This window comes from Rhagoletis zephyria, unplaced genomic scaffold (genome assembly GCF_001687245.7).
Source record: "Rhagoletis zephyria isolate East Lansing unplaced genomic scaffold, Rhagoletis_zephyria_1.1 Rzeph_scaffold_01704, whole genome shotgun sequence".
NCBI classification, from domain to species: Eukaryota; Metazoa; Arthropoda; class Insecta; order Diptera; family Tephritidae; genus Rhagoletis; species Rhagoletis zephyria.
Window position 1 is genome coordinate 83099 of NW_016158788.1, and position 21306 is coordinate 104404.

Here is a 21306-nt window from a genome sequence, read left to right on the forward strand (position 1 = left end):
CGGCGCAGATACTAATTTCTATCACTTCGGGCCTGTGCCAATCGGTAACTTTTTTCTTCGTGGTGAGACGGGGTGGAAAAATTTGCTATGGTGTACAAATAAATTGAATTTTGCTGTGCCAAATGCAGAGTAAAATTTTGACAGTTGAAAAACCAAACAAACGCTCGTGCGAAAGCTTTATTTTTGTGTGTTACTGAGATTCTTAAAATTTATATTTATTTTATAATTTGCAAGTAACGTACGCTTTTTTTATGCTGTTTCAGCTTTCATTTCCATGTTCACTCCTCATTACCGCCAAGCAATATTATGTGTATACATGGTTATAAGCTGTCAAAATTTTACCTAGCCCCATGAGCTAGGTAAAATTTTGACGTTCGTATTCACCACGAGAAGTGTCAAATTTTTACTTTGATCCGTCAAAATTTTCTATTTTGGGCCTGTGCCAATTGATAGAAAAGTTCTATGGTGGAAAAACTTTTTACTATGGTGAGAAAATTTTACATTTCTGCTGTGCCAATTCGTAACTTTTTACTGCTGGAAATTTTTGACAGTTGCTTTGATGCACAAGAAGACTATCGAGTTTGCAATTTATAAAATGCAGCAATTATATAGAAAATATTTGCCTTTGATGATTTCAATTCTTCTGGAACTGAAATCCATGCATTTATTAGACCTTTTAGCAGTAATATTAGAAATAAAAACACGTCAAAGCCGTCTGGTAAGTGTGTTCACAAAAATGTTTAAAACCGTGTACAATTGTTTCCAATAAAAACATATGTCGTTTTAGGGTATTATGTACATGCAACAAGACGTTTATTCCAAAATACTAAGCAGCATTATGAACGGCGATAACAAGACTACAAAAATGCATCTTATGCAGCGTTTTTGCTGCATTTAAAATGCAACATTTAGCACTTTCGAACATATGTTTTCGAAGAGCGTTCATGCTATAGCATTTAGCAAATGTACATTTACGCGAGTTCGAAATCGTATGCTTTTGAGAAACAGCCGTGTTCCAGTCTCTTATTTAGATGCGTATATATTACGATCAATTCTCACGCAGAAGATAATGTGCAAAAACCCTACTGAAAAGGAAAAAATAAATTTCAAACCAAAAATTCACTACAAAAACTTGAATTGTTTTAACCATAACCGAACATTTGTTTGTGTATATATTCATTTGTCGGCGCTGTCAATTAAAATTTCCTCGCTTAATTAGGATACAAACCAAACAGAGTTGATCACAAATTGATCCAGATTTCTATCAGCATCAAATCGATGTTGAATTTGCTTAACTTTTCTTTATCCAAATATGTAATGCAAAATAAAAGAAATCTCGATCGGCGATCACTGAAACGCAGATAGCAACTGTATACTCGAAAAAGCAATGTTGCCACTTTTTCTCTTTAAACCATGTTCGAATCGTGGAAATTTTGGAAGATCACAGGGTTGCTTTTAGCATTTAGATTCTTAATGCAAAAATTTAGTTGCATTTAGGTGACGAATTTTGTATGGATAAATGTACATTTAGAGTAGCATTTAGAGCTAAATGCGCTAAATGTGCTTTTACGCGTAAGCAAAAACAGCCTATTAGCAAAAACAGCCTATTAAAGGTTGTCCTCGGCTTTTCCTTTTCTTTTTTTTTTTTTCTTCCTTTCTTTTATTTCCACTCGCTTTTGTTTTCTTTAATTTATGTGTATACGTGCGTTGTTCGTTCTTCTTCTTGATAATGCTTGCTGTCAAATTTTTCACTAGCCCTGCCGTATCAAACATTTTTATTCACCTCATAGCTGTCAAAAATTTACTATCCAGAGAACTTTTCTATCAATTGGCACAGGCATTTCGATGAAATTGTGTTTTTCAGATTGTTTGCGAATAGGAACTTACTTAAAGAACACTTTTATAAGCATTGATTGTTAAATATAAAGTAAAAAAAAAATGGTAATTCATTTGTTTATGCAGAAAAGATGATATAATAATATAAAGGAAGGTGATTAGTGCAGTGTTTATATGGAAAAGTGAAGTAATGGGAAATTTTAACAACAAATAACTTTAAAACTTCCTCAACACCCCTCCGCATTTTATTNATAAAAAAAAAAGGTAATTCATTTGTTTATGCAGAAAAGATGATATAATAATATAAAGGAAGGTGATTAGTGCAGTGTTTATATGGAAAAGTGAAGTTATGGGAAATTTTAACAACAAATAACTTTAAAACTTCCTCAACACCCCTCCGCATTTTATTAAAAACTTCGCTATACTTTGATTGAGATAGGAAATGGTCCATTATTGGAAAACTCAGCCATCTATATTTACTTGATCTTAANGTAAAAAAAAAATGGTAATTCATTTGTTTATGCAGAAAAGATGATATAATAATATAAAGGAAGGTGATTAGTGCAGTGTTTATATGGAAAAGTGAAGTAATGGGAAATTTTAACAACAAATAACTTTAAAACTTCCTCAACACCCCTCCGCATTTTATTAAAAACTTCGCTATACTTTGATTGAGATAGGAAATGGTCCATTATTGGAAAACTCAGCCATCTATATTTACTTGATCTTAATTACAGGTAGATAAAACAAATATGTGTATATTATTTGTTACTGGAGACTTACATATTCAAAAAATTGCTTTCCATTTTCATACACTCATATTTTTATACCAAGCCACTCACACTTTTGCAAAATGCCTACCAGTTCAAAGCCATTTTTCTTTCAGAAGGCAATTTTTCGTTCAATTTTAATACCTCATCCACCTCATTATATCTCACTTACAATGTTTAGCTGTTTGAAAATAAAACTGCTTGTCACAGCTATACGTTTTTAATATCTGACAACTAATACATTCGTGCGGTCAAGTTGAAAGCAATTTATTGCACGTGTAAGCAGGGTAATGCAATTTTTTCTTTATCTCTCTATTACATTCGGTTCTTTGCGTCGTCACGCAAGCGAGATTTTCCAGCACGTGAAGAAGGCCGGTTACAGTCCGGACCGGATCCGGTCATGAACGAAAGACACAAGATCACGTAAGAACAAGAGAGTGGAAAAAGTCGTTTTTTAGCGGGTTCTACGCCATCTTGTTTCACTGGAAAACGAGCGAAAAGTAACAAAGCAAAGAAAACAAGGAAAACCAAAATTAGCAAAAATTATTGTTAGTCATAGAGAATAAGCGAAAAGTTTGTTCTTAAAAATGGAACATAATCCAGAAGTACGGGAACGCAAAAACCCACATTTNAAAAATTATTGTTAGTCATAGAGAATAAGCGAAAAGTTTGTTATTAAAAATGGAACATAATCCAGAAGTACGGGAACGCAAAAACCCACATTTCGTGCCCAGCATTTGAGAAAAAGCTGATTTGCGTTGTTGTCACTTAAATGCAAACTCTTGGAAATTGAATTTTCGCTTCACAAATTTTTATTTTAAGTATATAAACATTGAAAATGCATCAACAGGCCATTTACTATTCCTTAAAAGCACCAAGTCAATGCAGGTAACATGTAAACACAAAACAGCTGATATGCAGTTTGACACTTTATCCACTTTCACCCGGAGAAAAAGGCTGTTTCGGGCAGGAAGAAAAAGACACTTACGATCCAATACGTTCCAATTTTCGCTCTCTATTACCAATTTTTTTGAGTACGAGAATGTATTCTGGTATATTTTGGGCACCCGCGGGATCCCGCGTTGCGTATGGGAAAGAACCTATTGAGACTCCGTAAGACTGCGTTTATACACGAAAACTTTTGTCACCTCGATTTTTCACATTCCCTTTTGGTGTTGCTCGTTTCATTTACACACGGCGATTTGTGTGTATGCAATTGTTGTTGTCAGCTGTGAACAGCGGTTCAATTTACACAGACGAACTAGAGCACAAAGCGTGTTGCCCGAGCACGAGCAACTCGATGCCCCTCTCCTTTCCACGTCGCGCTCTCTCCTACAAACGTCGAGTTGCGGCAACAAAAATCGCCGTGTGTAAATGAGCACTTATCGTGAAAGTTATCGATTTTATCGTTTCAAATTATGGTTCTTACCCAACAAACACCAAAAAAAAGGTTTGTATAGTAACCTCCAGTAAAACATTCCAGCGAGAGCGCCAAAGCAAAATAGAGCGTAAAATTGAGAAAAGAAAACTAGCAGAAAAAGTTATTGAACATAAAACTAGTAAAAAGTTGCAAGTGAATTGTTGTTGCACCATTTTGATATTCTGCTGTTAACATTTTACTATTTATAAATCAGTTTAAACTCTTTACTTTAAACATAAGTACTTGCACTGTCCAGCACATCATTAATATTTTGATTTCCACTCATTTTACTTATGTTTGTGCTAAACCAATTCAGCAAATAGCGGCTTATGACATTTATTCTTCTTCTTCTGCTAGCTAATTTCTGCTAGTAAAAATTTCTCTATCAAGAATTTGTAACTCTCCCGTGTTGTTACGCTCTCGATTCAGTGCTCTCTTGCAAATTTTTTGGTTTATCATACACTTTTCCAGTAAAAATTTGCAGGTTCCAGTACAAATTAGTACTGACTATTGGTTACTTTGCAAACTTAATATTTATCCAACCCGGATGGAGAGCTTCATAGTTATCAAGTTGATATCCAACATCATTCTCCAATTCATCTCTAACCGATTCGCATATACGTAAAAAGTTATAGAGAAATGTATTTTTTGCAAAATGAAGAAAATTTCCAACAACAAGTAAATAATCATCAAAGTATCTTCAAGTAATCTTGAGATAGTCTTTATAGAAAATAAAACCCGAAGTGAATCAATTACCAGAATTTCTGTCGCACTGTATACTGTAAAGTGAATTATTGTAATACGATATTGATTAATTACATATTACAAAAGGAATAATATAAAAAAAAAATAATCAGCCCTATCACGAGTTTAATTTTCCTACTAGCACTACTAGCAATTTCTCAACTTGAGAAACGGTCCTATTTTCATACAAAGAAAAATGCCCTTTGAGGAACTGTTGAGGAACACCGTTGTAACCTCAAGTTGAGTTCAAACATAAACGTTTGTTGGGTGGGCTCTACTCATACCAAATATTTACTGCTAGATTTTTTCCACTGCACTAGCGCAGTTGTCAAATTGGCGCCTTATAAAATTAATGCATTTGTATTAAATCTTTTGGAGTGTTCAAAGTTATTCAGAAATAATATTAAATAATACGTTCCAAGTTATGTCGGAGGAATATGATGTGTTTGCTAATTTGTACGATAACGACAAAGGTTACTAATTGATTTTGAAATGATTCTGGATATCCATGTTTGAAATTATCGACTGGATTTTATTGCAGATGATAAGGCCAAATTTTTAGAGACGCTTGAATCTCGTAAGACTGATTTGCTAAATAATGGTAGCTCTGACGATGAAGATTTGCTACCACCAAGTTTACAGAGCAAGGGAAAAGGACGTAGTAAAAAAACGAAGCCAGATGCAAAGAAGGAAGATACGCTTCCGAAAGCGGTTTCACCTCCAAAGAAGGCAAAAGACTCGCATGAACAGACGGATGAAAATTCACTGCAGCAAGCAGGTAGGGAACAAGCAACACATATAGATGACCTTCCCTCGGCTAGTCGCAGACGTACACGCAGTAGCGCAGCGGGGACATCTCAAGTAACACCAAGCTCTATTTCAACGGAAAATGATGCCTCGACTAGAGGGAGAAGAGGACGCCGCGGTGCAAACAGAGGGGCTATGAATAGATCAGCAGTTGAAAATGCTATGACTATGTCACTTGCAGACTCTCTTGGTGTATTTGCTGCTATGATGAGCGGGCGGGTGAGTGGTGCTTGTGGATTACTTTCATAAATACGCTTTATAATTGCTATCATTGGCAGGCAAGACGCAACGTAATGCGTGCTCAACGCGCATATTTCGCTGAAATCGCTGCTCGCTCAACTAACGTCGACTATGTCGATTTGGTATCGAGTCCACTGCCCCGTATCGAGGGTGTTGTAAGCAAGATCTTAACCACTTAGAAATTATAATCATGCATAACAAGAAGTAAATTTTATCACAACAGGTAACTGTCGACTCTGATGAGGAAGAGAGCAAATCCAGTAATAGTATTGAAATCACTGGGATAGAAACACCAAATACATCCATTGCTACCACATTGGAATGTTCTTTCGATGAAGATAATCCAGAGACATCAGTAAAGATTAAATGGGATGGCGGAAACCCCGAAATATTTCAGCTTCGTAAACATCAAAAGTTTCAGAGTATATTTACTGAAATTGCTAACCGTGAAAATACTCCGATTGATAACATAATTTTTAATATTGATAACCGTATTATTTCGCCCAGTGATACACCTGCCAGTATTAACTATAAGGTTTACGAATTCATTAGTAAGTACATGACAATGAAATGTGATTAATTGACTATTTTTCTTGTGTTCTTAATAAGCATTAAATTAATATTTTGTAAGACTATGACTAATCTAACAAAAACCATATCTATCCAAATTCCAAACTTGTACAAAAATTCCAAAAATTTTCGGCAAAATTACAAACTTTTTATTCAGTATTTTTACAAACATAGGTATGTAGTTTTATAGCCGATTACAATAAAGTGCAGGTTTCAAGTTACAAAATATTGTGAATTTTCGGGAATTTTCTTCCGTACAAAGTATGCTCGAAAATTTTTTATGTGGAAGAAAATGCCTAGCACCGACACCAAAGAAATAAAATTATAGTTTAAAAACTAAAACCTCGCTATTAAAATTTCCATTCGTACTGTCATCAGGTTACTATAAGAATGGACGTTTAAAGCGATTCCCATTCGTACTGTCATCAAGTATGTAACTTGAGAATGGAAATCGCTGCCTCTTTTAGGCGCATCAATATTACATAGTTACATCCCGAGCTAATAAAAGCGAGTTAAAAAGCCAAAAATCAACGCGATTTTTTACCAACTTCAAACTTACACTGTATTCAGGCAAATTCTGCAATCCACTTCCAAGTGAATTTCAAGCATTCAATTTTAATGACGTTGAAGCTCACTAGGAAGTGAATTGCAGAACAAACAAGAGCATAAGAATATCGTACTCCTATTACTTTGTGGAAGACTGTTAATCTGATATTTTCTCCCTTAACAGGTGGTCGTGTTCTGACAGACTTATTTGATGTTGGCACAGTGCGAAAGAAACGTGATGCTAATATAATAACGCTGAAAATTCAATCAGATTTATGGCCAAAGAAACCTTTAAAAGTTGAGCTCAACAAAACGGATAAATTAAAAATTTTATATATTAAATGTGCTGAAGAGTTAAAAATGCCGGCAGAGGACCTCGTATTGAGGTATTTAAAAATATTTAATAAATGCAGCCCAATTACATGACTTTAACATATGCACTTTGTATTTAGTTTCAATGGCGATCACTTAGGTTTTAATGAAACACCAGAAGACTTCGAATTCGAAGGAGATGAAGCCATCGATTTACGTGTTAAGAAGAAATAAATGGCTTTTCTATTAAAATAAAACATAACGCTAATACGACATTGTTACTCTTAAATTTTATATGTACTAAAAATTTGTTTCTTTGTATCTGTATCAGGGACGTGAACCGGATGAAAAATTTGGTCGGTTCGGTTCAGCGGTTCGAACCGTTGTTGCACTTTTCGATTGGTTCGTCAAAGCGGTTTTTTTGGTATTTGAACCGGGGTTTCGGTTAGGTTCAACGGTTCGAAAAATAAAAAAATTACGCGCAAATTTAAGTGTTAATTGTCAAGTGCAACAACGCGCAAGGTTAAGGGTCAAGTGAGATGGGCTGCCTTTACATTTGATATTGTCACATGGTAAAAAAACATGGCAGGTATTACCATGTTTAACAAAAAGAAAAAAAGTGGGTACATTTATATATTGAAAATTGGTTGAAACGAACCTTTAAAGAAAGTGGTTCGGTTTTCGGTTCGGACTTAACATTTGTGGAAAATTTCGGTTCGGTTAATGGTTCAGTTAATTAATAGAAAAAAGCGGTTTTCCGGTTCAAAACCGGTTCACGTCCCTGATCTGTATACTGTTTCTTATGTTAAACGATTTTTTTAGACTTTGAAAGTAGCATTGTAAAAACGTTGAAACAGAAGGGTAACATACATACATTTTCGTTTAATTTATTATTTTGTTGAGCCCTTTGCATATAAAGACTGTTCTATGTACATCTATTTGGATAGCTGACGTTCAACTGAAATTTATTGCATTTAAGAGGAGCGCTGCGGCAGAATTTCCTTTATTTCTTTAAATCATTGCATCAAATATATATATTTTTTTGTTATTTCTATTATGTTTTTAACAATTCCGAATTGCATTTGTTTATGATAAATAAGTATTTAGTTTACATAAAATTACAATTTTGCATTTGAAAAGAAAATTGTATTTTTAAAAGTGAAAGAAAAAGTAGTGACTGGAATACACACTTGTGTCTTCAAATCATGGTACAATAATTATTGTACCATGTCTTCAAATAATATTTATTCACGCTCTCGGCTTTCTGGCGTTGGAAAACTTTATACAGTTCAGAATTTGTAAATTCCTGAGCATATTTTACTGCCATGATAAATCAAGCAGCAAGTGAGAGCACAACCGAAGAGGGGTGGAAAAAAAGAAGAGCGCTAGCCAAGAGAGATTGCAAGGACTACAAGCTCAAACACTAACATCACCACATTTACCATCCCCTGCAATTCTCGCTTCTCCGTACTTCACAATAGCAAAGTGCTTTTACTCATGCATTTAACCTTTCGAGAGAAAATACGAAGAAGACCAAAGTCTTAAAACTTTGCAGATTTTATGTCAGCGCAATTCGCGCACATAAGCTTCGCGTTTGTTTCGTTGCGTTCAGAAAGAGCAAGTCCTTTGTGGCAAATGGCTGTGTTCTATGTTTTGTTCATGCATAAATCTAGAAGCAAATAATCAGCAAGCGCAAAAAATCAAGTTTTTTTGTTTGTAAATTTAGAATTACGCTTTAAATGCAATACAGTGGCAAATACAAATGTATTCATTTTTCATTGTGTTTTATGCTAATCGAAATTATGTAAAAAAATAGAAATAAATGTTTAAATAAAAAGTACATAATAAAATATAAGTTATTTGTTAGTGGATAAAATCAAAGGTGTTTACTTGCGATTATTAAATGGCAAATTGGGTGTGTTGTGAATGTGGCAAAGACGTAATATGTATGTACAACGCCTATTAAAGTGTTGAAACTTTATTAGAACATATTGGCGTGCAATTTTGTGTAACTTTTCTTTTATGTAAATAAACTGCAGGGAAAAAGTGCAACCACATATCTATGTACATATTTTGAAAATGTGATTAAAAAAAATCGTGAAAACCTGCATATTAAAGGTGATATTTAAAGCCATAGAAACGTTAAGGTAAATATGTACGCTTTATACTTTTATTTAGATTAAATCTATGTGTACTTATGTACATGTATACATATGTAGGCGCGTTATAGTTATTGATTGATTTCTTATTAGTACTTAAACTAGTTGACGATGCGAGATTTAAAAATTCACATACAGTAGTGTGTGTGGTAGTGGATTCGTTTTTATGTTTGGCGCAGGATGCATTTACATTGAGTATTTATAANTGTACTTAAACTAGTTGACGACGCGAGATTTAAAAATTCACATACAGTAGTGTGTGGTAGTAGATTCGTTTTTATGTTTGGCGCAGGATGCATTTACATTGAGTATTTATAAATAGCGTATACAATTACATAGGTAAAATATACTTAGGTATGTGCACGTGTATACCCAGCCAGCAAAGAAACGTAAATTTTATCCGACAGTGCAGTCTAGTAAAATTTTCCGTATCCGGAAACGAATAGAAAACGATTACAGTTATCATTCATTTTCGTATCCGGAAAACGTTCGAAAAATATGATATTATTTGAAAGCAATAATTGTATATTATTTGCTCAAGCTAATCATTTGAAAGCATGCATGCGTTCGGTAGTGGCTGAGCGTGCAGCTTCCTCAAGGTGCCGGGTTCGAATTCCGTCAGGCGCTTCCTAATTTTATTTTTTATTTTTTAACCATGAAAAAGAATCTGTGAAGTGCAGAAGGAAAGTGTATTGAACGAAAAATTCAATCAGATAAATTTCAGAAAAAACATCTGAAAAAGTATCGGTTTCACAAACAATTTTCGGTAATTGTCTGTACATACGATCCTGCCGCACACTTTAGTGGGGAAAACGGATCGTCAAAGCATCCGAAAATGGAATCGGTAAACGGACAAAAATCCGCACTTCATGATTTTTTTTTATTCCTTTTTCGGATCGGTTTTCGGATTTTTTGCTGGCTGGTTATGTAAGTACATATGTAGCTGCTCTATTCGCGACTATGTATACATATATGTGAGTGCATTTGCTTTTTTTTTTGGAAAAACGACTTCAATGGAGCTATATATTCCGCTTAAGCAATTTTTAATTAAATATAAAAGTAAGGAGAACTCGTCATTTGAAGACTCGAATGTTTCACCGATTAGCGCAGCGGGTCCTGGATCGGATTTAACATTATGCTCATTCTGTTCTCCGTGGATTTCACTTTTAATAAGCAAATTTGTAATTTCTTTACCATGTATTTTTCACTTTTTAAACGCGAAATTTCTGTCTATTTTTAGCGCAATGATTTTATTTTATTTCTTCTTTTAATAAGTATAATTATAATATATTTTAAAGAACGTAAACACGTCTCTTACAATTGAAAAAATTTTATACATATTGCTTCATGTCGTTAGCAATTGCATTTCATGTTCAACCTATCGCAGTTTAAACGTTTATGTGAAAATACTTGAAATAAAATTAATATTAAAAACGCTTATAGAAAACTTTCTTTATGTTATTTTTAAAAACATTTACTGAAATGATTGTTGGGTACAAACATACATTTACATACATATACATTAGTATGTGTGAGCGCTATCCGCTACTACCACATTTGTTCCACATTTTGCGTGCTTCTACTCCTCAAAGTATACAACTATTTTATTTAATGTCGATTGTCGTTTAATAAACTATATACGTATGTAACTTCGTAGGTTAACAAAAACATTTAATAACCCTGCAGGAAATGTATCTAACTATAAGTTAATACTAAGTATATACATTAGAGTGTTCCAAAATAAGGGAATCGGAATTTTAATGCCCTCACCCTTAAGATTGTTCTATATCGAAAAAATATACTCAAATTTTTTTTATTTTGAAATCAAAAAATATTTAGAGGTCGCTGAAAGCGCTCAAAGTTTTCCATGTAATTTATATGGGGAAAACCAACTTTTCGTAGAAATGGTATGGAATTCTTGAAAATCAATACGCTGCAGGAAATGGGACTAGCTTGTAGCTAACTGTTAACTAATTAGCAGTCGACTATTTTAACTATTTTCTTTGACCGTAACTAACTGCTTTTGAAGGGCGATGACCGCAAAATAGTGAGAACTGGTTTCCTCTGCATTAAATGTCAGCTAACTTGTAGCTAACTACTTTTGGACATAAATTATTTAAAAAAAAATATTTTTTCAATTTTTTATATTTTTATTTATTTACTTATTTTTTTTTATTTAATATTACATATTTGCTTATTTGTTTACTTGTTCTTTTGTAGGCGGTCTCATAGAAGAGAATAGAAATAATCAGTTGGGTATTATTATTGGAAGTCTCCTGAAGATGAAAAGATAAACAGAGTTTTCCGATCAATAACTATTGATTTTTAAGAATTTAAACCGTTTCTACGTTAAAGTATTTTTTCCCCGTGGAAAATTACATGGGCTTTGAGGCAGTTCTAAATATAATTTTTTTAAACAAAAAATACGGGTATGTATTATTTTTCTTCCATTTATAAAAGTTCTAGGGGTGAGAGCTTAAAATCTTAAACGGTTTTTTGGACCACCCTTATCTGTGCGCACACCATCTATGTATTTGTCGATTTCAAAGTCGCTTTCGACAGCACGAACGTAAGTTGCCATTGTGCCGCGTTGACCGAATTTGGTATTCCCACGAAACAGTTCGGTTGTGTAGAATGACGTTGAGCAATACCACCAGTTTCGTCAGAATTTGGAAGGACCTCTCTGAGCCGTTTGATACTAAGAATTCTTTTTGTGTGATTTCTTTAACCTGATAATGGAAAATATAATCAGAGCCGCAGAATTGAACGTAAGACGACGACATCGACGTCATCGGTAAAAACAAAGGCTACGTCTATTCCGCATTCTCGGAATTACGTCGAGAAGCAATAACACCAACAGTAAAATCATCCTCAAAACAAGGTATGAGATTCCCTCCCGATGAACGAAAATCATAGTTTTTTAGTCACTCATCATGTTCGTCCTAATATATGGCGCAGAAGCGTGGACGATGGCAACATCTGACAATGTGCTCCTTAGAGTATTCGCAGACGATAGAAGGATGAGCTGCATGAGCTTTAAAATGATATGGACAAAATACATCTTCTCCGATGGCTTGACCCGTCATACGAATGGATAGAAATGTTCCAGCTCTGGAAGGGGAAGGCCTTCTCTGCGATGAAAAGACCAAGTGGAGAAGGACTTCGGGTCACGTGAATTTCCACTTGGCATCAGTCAGCTCAAATCGCTTCGGCGGTTATAGTGTCAATTATGTATGCACTGTATAAGTATTAAGGATTTTCTTCGCATCGTTCGAGACCAATTGCTGCTTTAAACAAGGCCGCTTACTTTTTAACGTAGCTAAGGGGGAAAAGAAGTTTATCTGGTGTTAAATGAGGACAAGACAAATAACTAGCTGGCAATACAAAACTAGTCATCGGACAACTTCTCTGTTATACTTTCAAGTAGTAGTAGAAGGACATTGTATTCCTAGGATCCAGCATTAACACTTCAAACAACGTTACCTTGGATATCGAGAGAAGAATAACACTTGCCAAAAGGTGATAGTTTGGCCTCGGTAGGTAATTGACGAGCAGAACCATCTCTGGACGAAGAAAAGTCACGCTCTACCAATTTATCATAATAATAGTCCTTTTATATGGCGCAGAAAAGGGAACGATATAGAACAAATATGAGAAGGCTTTTGGCGAATTCTAGGAACAGTTCTAAGCAGGAACTTTGGTGTTGTTTGCGTGGGAAAAGGGTATCCTACGCCCCGTCCCCTGTGGGTGGAAAAAGAAAGCAAGGACGTCCACAAACAGAAGAGAAATTGGTGAAGTTTTTCGTATCCGACCAACCCGAAAAACGATCTTAGTGAGGAACAATACTATGCAAGTACATATGTAAATTTGTACAAGTACAAATACTATATGTACAAATATACATATTAATATTTACCTGATTTTACACGAATGAACTTTCACACGCTGAATGTGAATGCAAAAACTGTAAAATGTAACACGTAAATAGCTCTAAGCGATGGACACAAGTAACTCAAATTTTATTACCCCCGGATACCATTTAACAAACGTCATTTCGAAGGCAAACAAAACGCGACAAAAACAAACCGGAAGTAAATAAGTGAAACGAAATGGCGACTAAAGATAAAACAAACCAAGATGTCATATATAAACCGTTGACTGCATTGCGTTTTGGGTAGCCATTTTGTTGTTTATGCCATTGTCTCTTATTTCCATGGAACAAATGCATTTTGGCGCGTCTGACCTTTGTGCATTAAAGCACAAACAAAGGGGCGAATAAAAAAAATAAAACAGCATTTTTATATGTCCCTGTACAATAGAACACCACAACAGTAATAGCAACAAAAGCCTCTGAACACCACAAACAACAAGTAAACAAACAACATCGACATCAAGCTAACCAAAACAATGGCTATCCAACAACGTTGGAGAACAAGGAAAGAGGTACATTGCAAAGGGTCGTGAACGTAATGGCATTGCAACCGACTCAACTCCATTTGCCACTTACCATTTGGCCATTAATCGCAAACACTTTAGAGACAGCCAGGCGAGCTTCGATGCTAGCCAAGCGCGCGGGCCCCCAATGGCCGTTTACAACGTCTGGCTTTACCATCGAACATCTACTACAACGCCAACTCTACCATTTAAGCAAACGTATCAATGTTCATTCGTATGGACACAGTGTAGTACGAGCAGAAGGCATGTCCAATGCGGGCTGCACTTTCAGAGGAATTGCCGCTTTCACTAGTAGCTACATACGTAGCGGCAAAGGCTTGCTGTGCTATTTATACATATGCCGGTCCCGCGACAATTTGAGTGGGTTGACACACACACCTATATACATACATACATTCATATCCTCGTTTAAAGTACAAAACCGCATATCAAGATAATGCAAAACATTGTATGTGAGGTTGCATAAATTATTTTCTAGATAGTAAAAACACTCATATTTCAAAATGGTTATATTTTTTTTTTTATAAAGTAATCGCACTTATGGCTAGTATATTTCAGTACGAATGGATAAGGATTGAGCTTTTGTGAGCAAATCTAAGCAGTTACGCGGTTTTGCAGAATGACGATACGCGGTTTTGTACTTTAAACGAAGATATCTACTTGCATATTTGTTTGTTGCGATTGTTTATTATTTTTGTAGTTAACTTCCAACATTCATACGTATTGATGTATGTATGTATTTACCAAGCTGTACTACTATATACATATCTATGTATATGCGTGGGGGAAGTATGTAGAGAAATAAAATTAGTAGTGAAACAATGTGGCGCAATTTTTTGTGGGCGTGATGCCGATGCCTATAGACCAGCCATGCTCAACGTTGGCAGAACTCCATAAGCAAGTGCCAAAATTTTTCTTGCACTGGGCACCGCACTGGTCTACAGGCATTCATGAAAGCAAGCCTCTATGGGCAAGTTAAAACATCAATGGTAAATGTTTTTAATCCCTATATTACAAAATCCCATGGAAGAATTGCTACATATGTATGTATGTACATATGTACATTAGGGTACCTAATTTTTAGGCGAAATTTTTTTGCTCTGTGCTACTTTAAAATTTGATACTTTATAAAAAATTATGCCGTTTGAAAAAAAAATTCAAGTGTATTACACATAGTGAAATAATATAAAGTGTACCAGGTAACTGACGTCTTCATATTTGAAAGCAAAACTTGATTTTATTATTATTTTTTCTAGTGTTCGTTTTTTTCAAATGTGGCATTAACCCTTGGTTTTGTTGCATGCCTCTGTCCAATTTCGGCTTAGATCCGGACTGAAAATATGAATACTACAACGCTATGTGCGCTTTTGCACAAACGGCAAGAATTTATTGGCATTTTTTTTTCGTTTTTTATTCAATACAAAAAAATAACTACGTAAGTTCTCACTCAAAAGGGTTAACGTGAAAGTCAAATTAAAGAAAATTTTCTGATAATAAATTGTCAAATAAGAGTACCAGAATGGCAGACTTTATATTTTTTCAGTATGTGTATTACAGGCTTAGCTGTTTCAAAAATTCGATTTCCTATTAAAAAAAAAAAAAACGGGCAAATTATTGTTTTTTTTTTTCATTTCGAGTTTTAGGTATTCAGTTTTTTTACTGGAAAAAATTACGTGGAAAACGTGATATTATTCAGAGCACATCCGTAAAACCTGAATCACATATGTACATAGCCATGAGTAGTATTTTCAGGGCCATCTGTCATTCAATAGTGCGCCATACTACTTGGAATATTTGTTAGTTCGTTTCATATTGCAGAAATTCGTATCATTATTTATATTAGCTTAAATCCTCGTATTAGTTTCCCTTCGTGTCATGGTACGTAATAATATTGATAATGGTACTGGTAGTTGTCGTGGTAATGGTTTAATGGTAGTTATCGAAAGAAACGGAAATGATCACTTACAAAACCTAATCTATCGGTTAGTTTAAAGTTTTTTTCTTCAATACTTAATACCAGGGATGTTGCGAATATTTGCATTCGCATCATTTTACACATTCCTATTCGACATTCGCATTCGCATCAAATGATAAGAATGTTTTCGAATGCGAATGTGTACATGGGCAGAGAGTCCACTCTACCACACACCAGGGTGCGGACAATAACCGGCTTTTAACTTCAGGCGCTAAAGGGTTAAGTAGTATATCAAGCAACATTCATGGGCCTTCAACAAGTACTGCTAGAAGTCTTATAAGTAACCTAAAAATAATTTTAGATTCCTCCAGCGAAAGCGAAGGCTCGGATGTAGAATCTGGAGACATTAAAAAATGTGAAATTAAAGCTCAATTGAAAGCCTATCTTCTCGGCGAAAATCCTTCGATTGGCGGAAAAATAAACTAAAATACGACAAATTGACAGATCTGGCCCACAAGTGTTTAAGCGCTCCATCCGCCAGCGTTCCAAGTGCAGGGCAGCCAACTTGGCTTAAACCGTGCCTTTTTTGGCCCTATTTTACTTCAAATGTCACTTAATTTTTCAATTCGGCACAAAGTGCCAAAATGGCACTTTTGTAAAAAAAATAACACTTCAATATTTTTTTGTGAAATCCTTTGCGTGTAGATACTTCTTTCTCCCAACTTGGAAACGTTGATGATTATTATTACCTTAAAATGCTATGAAGGATGGTGGCTGACAGGCGTCCGTGTTCGATTGCGATCAAAATGGAATGCCGCGCTTATATTTGACACCTTTTGCCGAACCCTCAAACAGCGAGCTGTGTTGAGGGGAAATTTGGCTAATTCGTTATAATAATTTGCGGGAAATATAATGCAATTATTTATATGGTCATATTCGTATGTATGTACATATCGGTGCGTGTATGCACATTAACATTAGGGTGGTTCACCCTTTCAGAGTTTGGTTTAGGCTAGTGGTCTAAACATAACTTAAATTTTCGAATTTATAAAGGCTATTCAACTGGTTTATCTTATTTTATCATTTCACGTTTGTTTTGAAAATGTAGCTATTATTTTATTGCTAAATGGGAATAATTAAAAAGAATGACACCTTTTTTGCCACTTTTATTTTTCTATTTGGCAAATTGGCAAGTTAGCAATTGTTCAGTGCAGTCGGTCTAACACGAGCCTCTAAGAAATCGCCTCATGGGAGAAAAGGCAGCAAAATGATTTTTTTTTAATTTTATATGTCCCCTTTTGAACTTTGGCTATTATCAGATTAAAGCACTGTATAGGTTAAGCGCTTGTTCAATATTCTAATACTTTACAAAATTTTTAAGTAATAAAATCGATGACTTAAGTTGATTATAGCTTTTTTAATGTTATTCTTAACATTTGCATCCGCACTCGCATTCGCAAAAATGTGACATTCGAAACATGCCTATTCCACTCTACAAAAAAATGTTAACTACAAAATCTGAGCATGACAACCATACCGAAACATAAGACATATTCTATGTCAGAATCGAGTAATCTTTTAATTTTGAACATGGGAGAATCGTCATATAAATATTTACTATACAGCGTGGCGACGAATAACTGTTACCCAGGTTTTTTTGAGTAATAAAAGGGTCCTTTATAGATTTTGGGAAAAAAGTATTTTATTGTTAATTTTCCACAGATTTTACTTTAGTGGTATTAATTAGTTTTTAATCTTTAATCCTTATTTACATTTGCCAGCAGTGTAAAATTTGAGAGAAAAGTTCATTTGGAACGCAGGTCCTCCTCTGTTAATTTATTCCATATCTTCTGTAACCATAGGCTAATTTTATCCATTTTGAGTCCATTATACTCCCCCTTCTGTCCAACATAAGGCCTCATACTCAAAAATGGAATAGACTCGGAACTAGTGAATAGGATGGCAATTCATTCGACCAATCTTATACAGTCTTTTTCCTTTTTGTACTTTTTTTATACAAAGCCTAAGAAAAAATACACCTGAAAAAGACTTGCGTGCCGAATGAACTTTTCTCTCAAAATTTAAACTGCTGGCAAATGTAAATAATGATTAAAATTTAAAAACCAATGATGAATGCAACTAAGGTATAATCTGTGGAAAATTAACAATAAAATACTTTTTTCGCAAAATCTATAAAGCACCCTTTTATTTCTCAAAAAACAAACCTGGGTAACAGTTATTCGTCGCCACGCTGTATGTACAACACATACATATCGTCGTTTGAAGTACAAAACCGCGTATCAAGAAAATACAAAACCTCGTATGTGAGGTTGTCCAAATTTTATAGGAGCAATTAAAACATGTCTCATTTAAAAACGGTTCTCTCTTTTATCCCTAATTATATCTTCTTATGGCTAAGTATCGATATTTAGTAAGAATGAATAAGGGCGCGATGCCGGGAGCCTCAGGCGAGCAAAAAATTTTTTTTTTTTGCACAAATGTCAGTGACGAGGTTTTGCCGAACCACGATATGCGGTTTTGTACTTTAAAAGACGATATACACGTTTACAACAATATAAACCATGGTGAAACGCATACAGTCTTGCATATAAACAGGCATTTATACACTCATCGATTTGATTTTCTTTCTACATAAAATAATGTACAAGTAGAACAAGAAATGTGGTCAATATATGTACATATATACATACATGCGTATTTATACAAAAAGGCCTTGCAGCTCAACATTCTATTTTCATTTAAGAACGAAATACATCTGTATGTAAGTAATTGTGTGAGTGTAAGCATTTCCCATTTATCAAAGAAACTTTCTGCTGTTAAAAAAAAAAGACTTAAGTTTTTCTTTTTCTTTATAACGTTGCTGCCACTTGAAATGGGAGTATTCGAATACATCGAAGTGATTCTAACGGTAATGGGTTTACTCAAGGAAAGGAGTAAAGTTGCTGGGCAAATAGATTTTCTATGATATACAAAATATACATACAACATACCTAAATACAAACAAATCGATGACTGCAGGCAACACGTGCATATGTACGTACATTAGGGTGGTCCAAATCAAATGTGAAAAGTAAAGTCGGAATTTTAATGCTCTCACCCGCTAGGATTGTTCTATACCGAACAAATACATATACCACAATCTTTTATTTTGAAATCAAAAAATATTTAGAGCGCTCAAAATTTTCCATGTATTGTATATGGGAAAAATTAATTTTCGTAGAAATGGTTTATAATTCTTGAAAATGAATATTTTTCGATCGGGAAACTCTGCTTCTCTTCAGGAGATTCCCAATAATAATACCCAACTATTTACTTAACAATTTTTTTTATAGTAACTATATTTTATAGGTCCGCCAAAACCCCCGAGAATATGCAATGTGGGGATAAATAAAAAATCTTTAGCATTAAAAAATGGTTAAATAAACAATTGGGTATTATTATTGGAAGTATCCTGAAGAGAACCAGAGTTTTCCGATCGAAAAATATTGATTTTCAAGGATTCCATTACCAGTTCTACGAAAAGGTATTTTTTCGCCATTTAGTAAAATAAATACATGGAAAACTTTGAACGCTTTGAGCGACCTCTAAATATTTTTTGACTTCAAAATAAAAAAATTGGGGTAATAAAATTTCGACTTTACTTATTTTGGGCCACCCTAATGCACATATGTGTGATAGATAGATATATATGAGTCTTCGTGTGTTCATGCAATATACACATCAAGTCATTTTCTTCTCGAATGTGATTTCTTTTAATGGTTGCGACCTGAATGCACGCACTCTGCCATCAGTTGCAGCATTCCCGGTAGTAAAATTTACAATATTAACCGCAGTCTAGAATAAATTTATTTATAACAAGCCATACAAATTCGATGCTAATATATTATTAAATCTGATTAAAAAGTTGATACTCTAAATACATTTCTTTAGGCTTGCAATTTAACTGTACTAAGATCATTTATCTCTTTGAGGAAATCCTTACCGAGATGCTTGGCTTGCTGCGTCCTGTACCAGAATCTAGCTTGAGCAGTATGTTGCCATGCAACTGATTTATGGCATCTCATCTTTCACTTACGCACAACTCCGTCTAAATACAGTCCAGTGCGGAGGTGAATGGTTACATTTCTGCCAGCTTTTCGCAATAATTCAATACAACAATTTTAATTTCGGGTTTAGAATTTCCGTCAGGGTTTTTTTGGATTTCCGACCAATGTGCGACGACTTAAAATAATTTTTGCTTTACTGACAAGTCGCTAGGAAAGTAGAAATTTATTTGCGGAACTCGTGTGGATGTGAAATCACCAAAAAACTTTGTTTGGTTTTCTTTTAAACCACAATACAACAGTCATTTTAGTGTCTCAACTAAGTTATTTCCAGATAAAAGCAACAAAAACACTGAGCAAATGTCAGGGGCCCACATAGAGAATTAGGAGATTGTCCTTTGTGATACGCCATTCTGAACGGCACCGAAAACTTAATCGGTGAAACGCCCCAAGCCGATTGTGTAAATAATTAGGAATTCGGCTAACCTCAATGACCCAAAGCTTCTTGGTGCTATTAAGATTGTGAAAGCCGAAGTACTTCAAACTTAGCCTCGCAGACGCTGGGCACCTAAGAAGATAGTGTTGAGGTGATTCCACCTCGTTATCTTCCAGGTAATTGCAACATAGGGGTCAGGTAAAGTGTTTAGCCGTACTGCGTGAATACCAATTGGACAGTGACCCGTTAAAACTCCCACCAAGAGTTAGAGTTGCGGCTTTGTAAGTGTGAGGAGTGTCCTCAAGTGCCCCCGATTGTCCCTTGTTCATCCTCGTCCAGAAGGACCTGGTAATCGCCCATGTTTTGGTCTTCGCCCAGCGCTCTCTGAGCTGACACGAGGTGCATCTATCTAAGAGTGTAGAACATGGCATCAACGGCAGCCCCAGCTGCCACTTATTCGGCAATAACAATTCAAGGGGGCACCATTCCTAGCCAATTCGTTAGTCTCACAGTTCGCCGCCATGTCGCTGTGACCCGGAACCCAAATGAGCCTAATACAGAAGTATTCTGATGCAACTGAGAGAAAGTGTAGTTAACCAAAACTAGAGCGCCCCGCCAACGCACTTAAGGACCTGCTAACAGCCTGGATATCAGAATAAATGCTCACCTCCCTGACTGACATCGCACTCCTGAGCAGTGAGCGCCTCTTTAATAGCAGCCACTTTCGCCTGAAACACACAGCAGCAGTCCGGAAACCTGAACCTAGTACTGATGGAAAGCTCTCGACAGAAGATCCCACAACCAACCCTGACAATCAGTTTCGATCAACCCATAAAGAAATTCACTGTCCCCCTCTGCAGAATCGCCAATAGAAGGTGGTCCGTAGTGCTCCAATTGCTTAGCTAGTGTAGCTTTTCAAGTGAGTCCGACCAGACTAGAGCTCCACAAAACATAATAGGCTTGACTACGGTCTCGTAGAGCCAATAGAACACGTTGGGCGAAACACCGCTTCTCTTTGCCATAGCTTCCCTA

The 21306-nt window shown here is 35.2% G+C and overlaps 1 protein-coding gene across 1 annotated transcript; it reads left to right on the plus strand.

Annotated features, from left to right (window-relative positions):
• The first annotated feature begins 4932 nt into the window (after nt 1-4932).
• Nucleotides 4933-7601, plus strand: Rad60 (DNA repair protein Rad60). Its single transcript, XM_017618789.1, has 6 exons — nt 4933-5243; nt 5312-5796; nt 5856-5972; nt 6041-6368; nt 7118-7319; nt 7386-7601. The coding sequence occupies exons 1-6, from the start codon at nt 5195-5197 to the stop codon at nt 7477-7479; spliced, it is 1275 nt and encodes a 424-aa protein (XP_017474278.1). The 5' UTR covers nt 4933-5194; the 3' UTR covers nt 7480-7601.
• Nucleotides 7602-21306: the final 13705 nt, after the last annotated feature.

Coding starts and splice junctions, on each gene's coding strand:
- Rad60 (XM_017618789.1), top strand. CDS start 5,195: ATGTCGGAGGAATATGATGTGTTTGCTAATTTGTACGATAACGACAAA. Junction 5,797..5,855: donor CTGCTATGATGAGCGGGCGG/GTGAGTGGTGCT, acceptor TATCATTGGCAG/GCAAGACGCAACGTAATGCG. Junction 7,320..7,385: donor GCAGAGGACCTCGTATTGAG/GTATTTAAAAAT, acceptor CTTTGTATTTAG/TTTCAATGGCGATCACTTAG.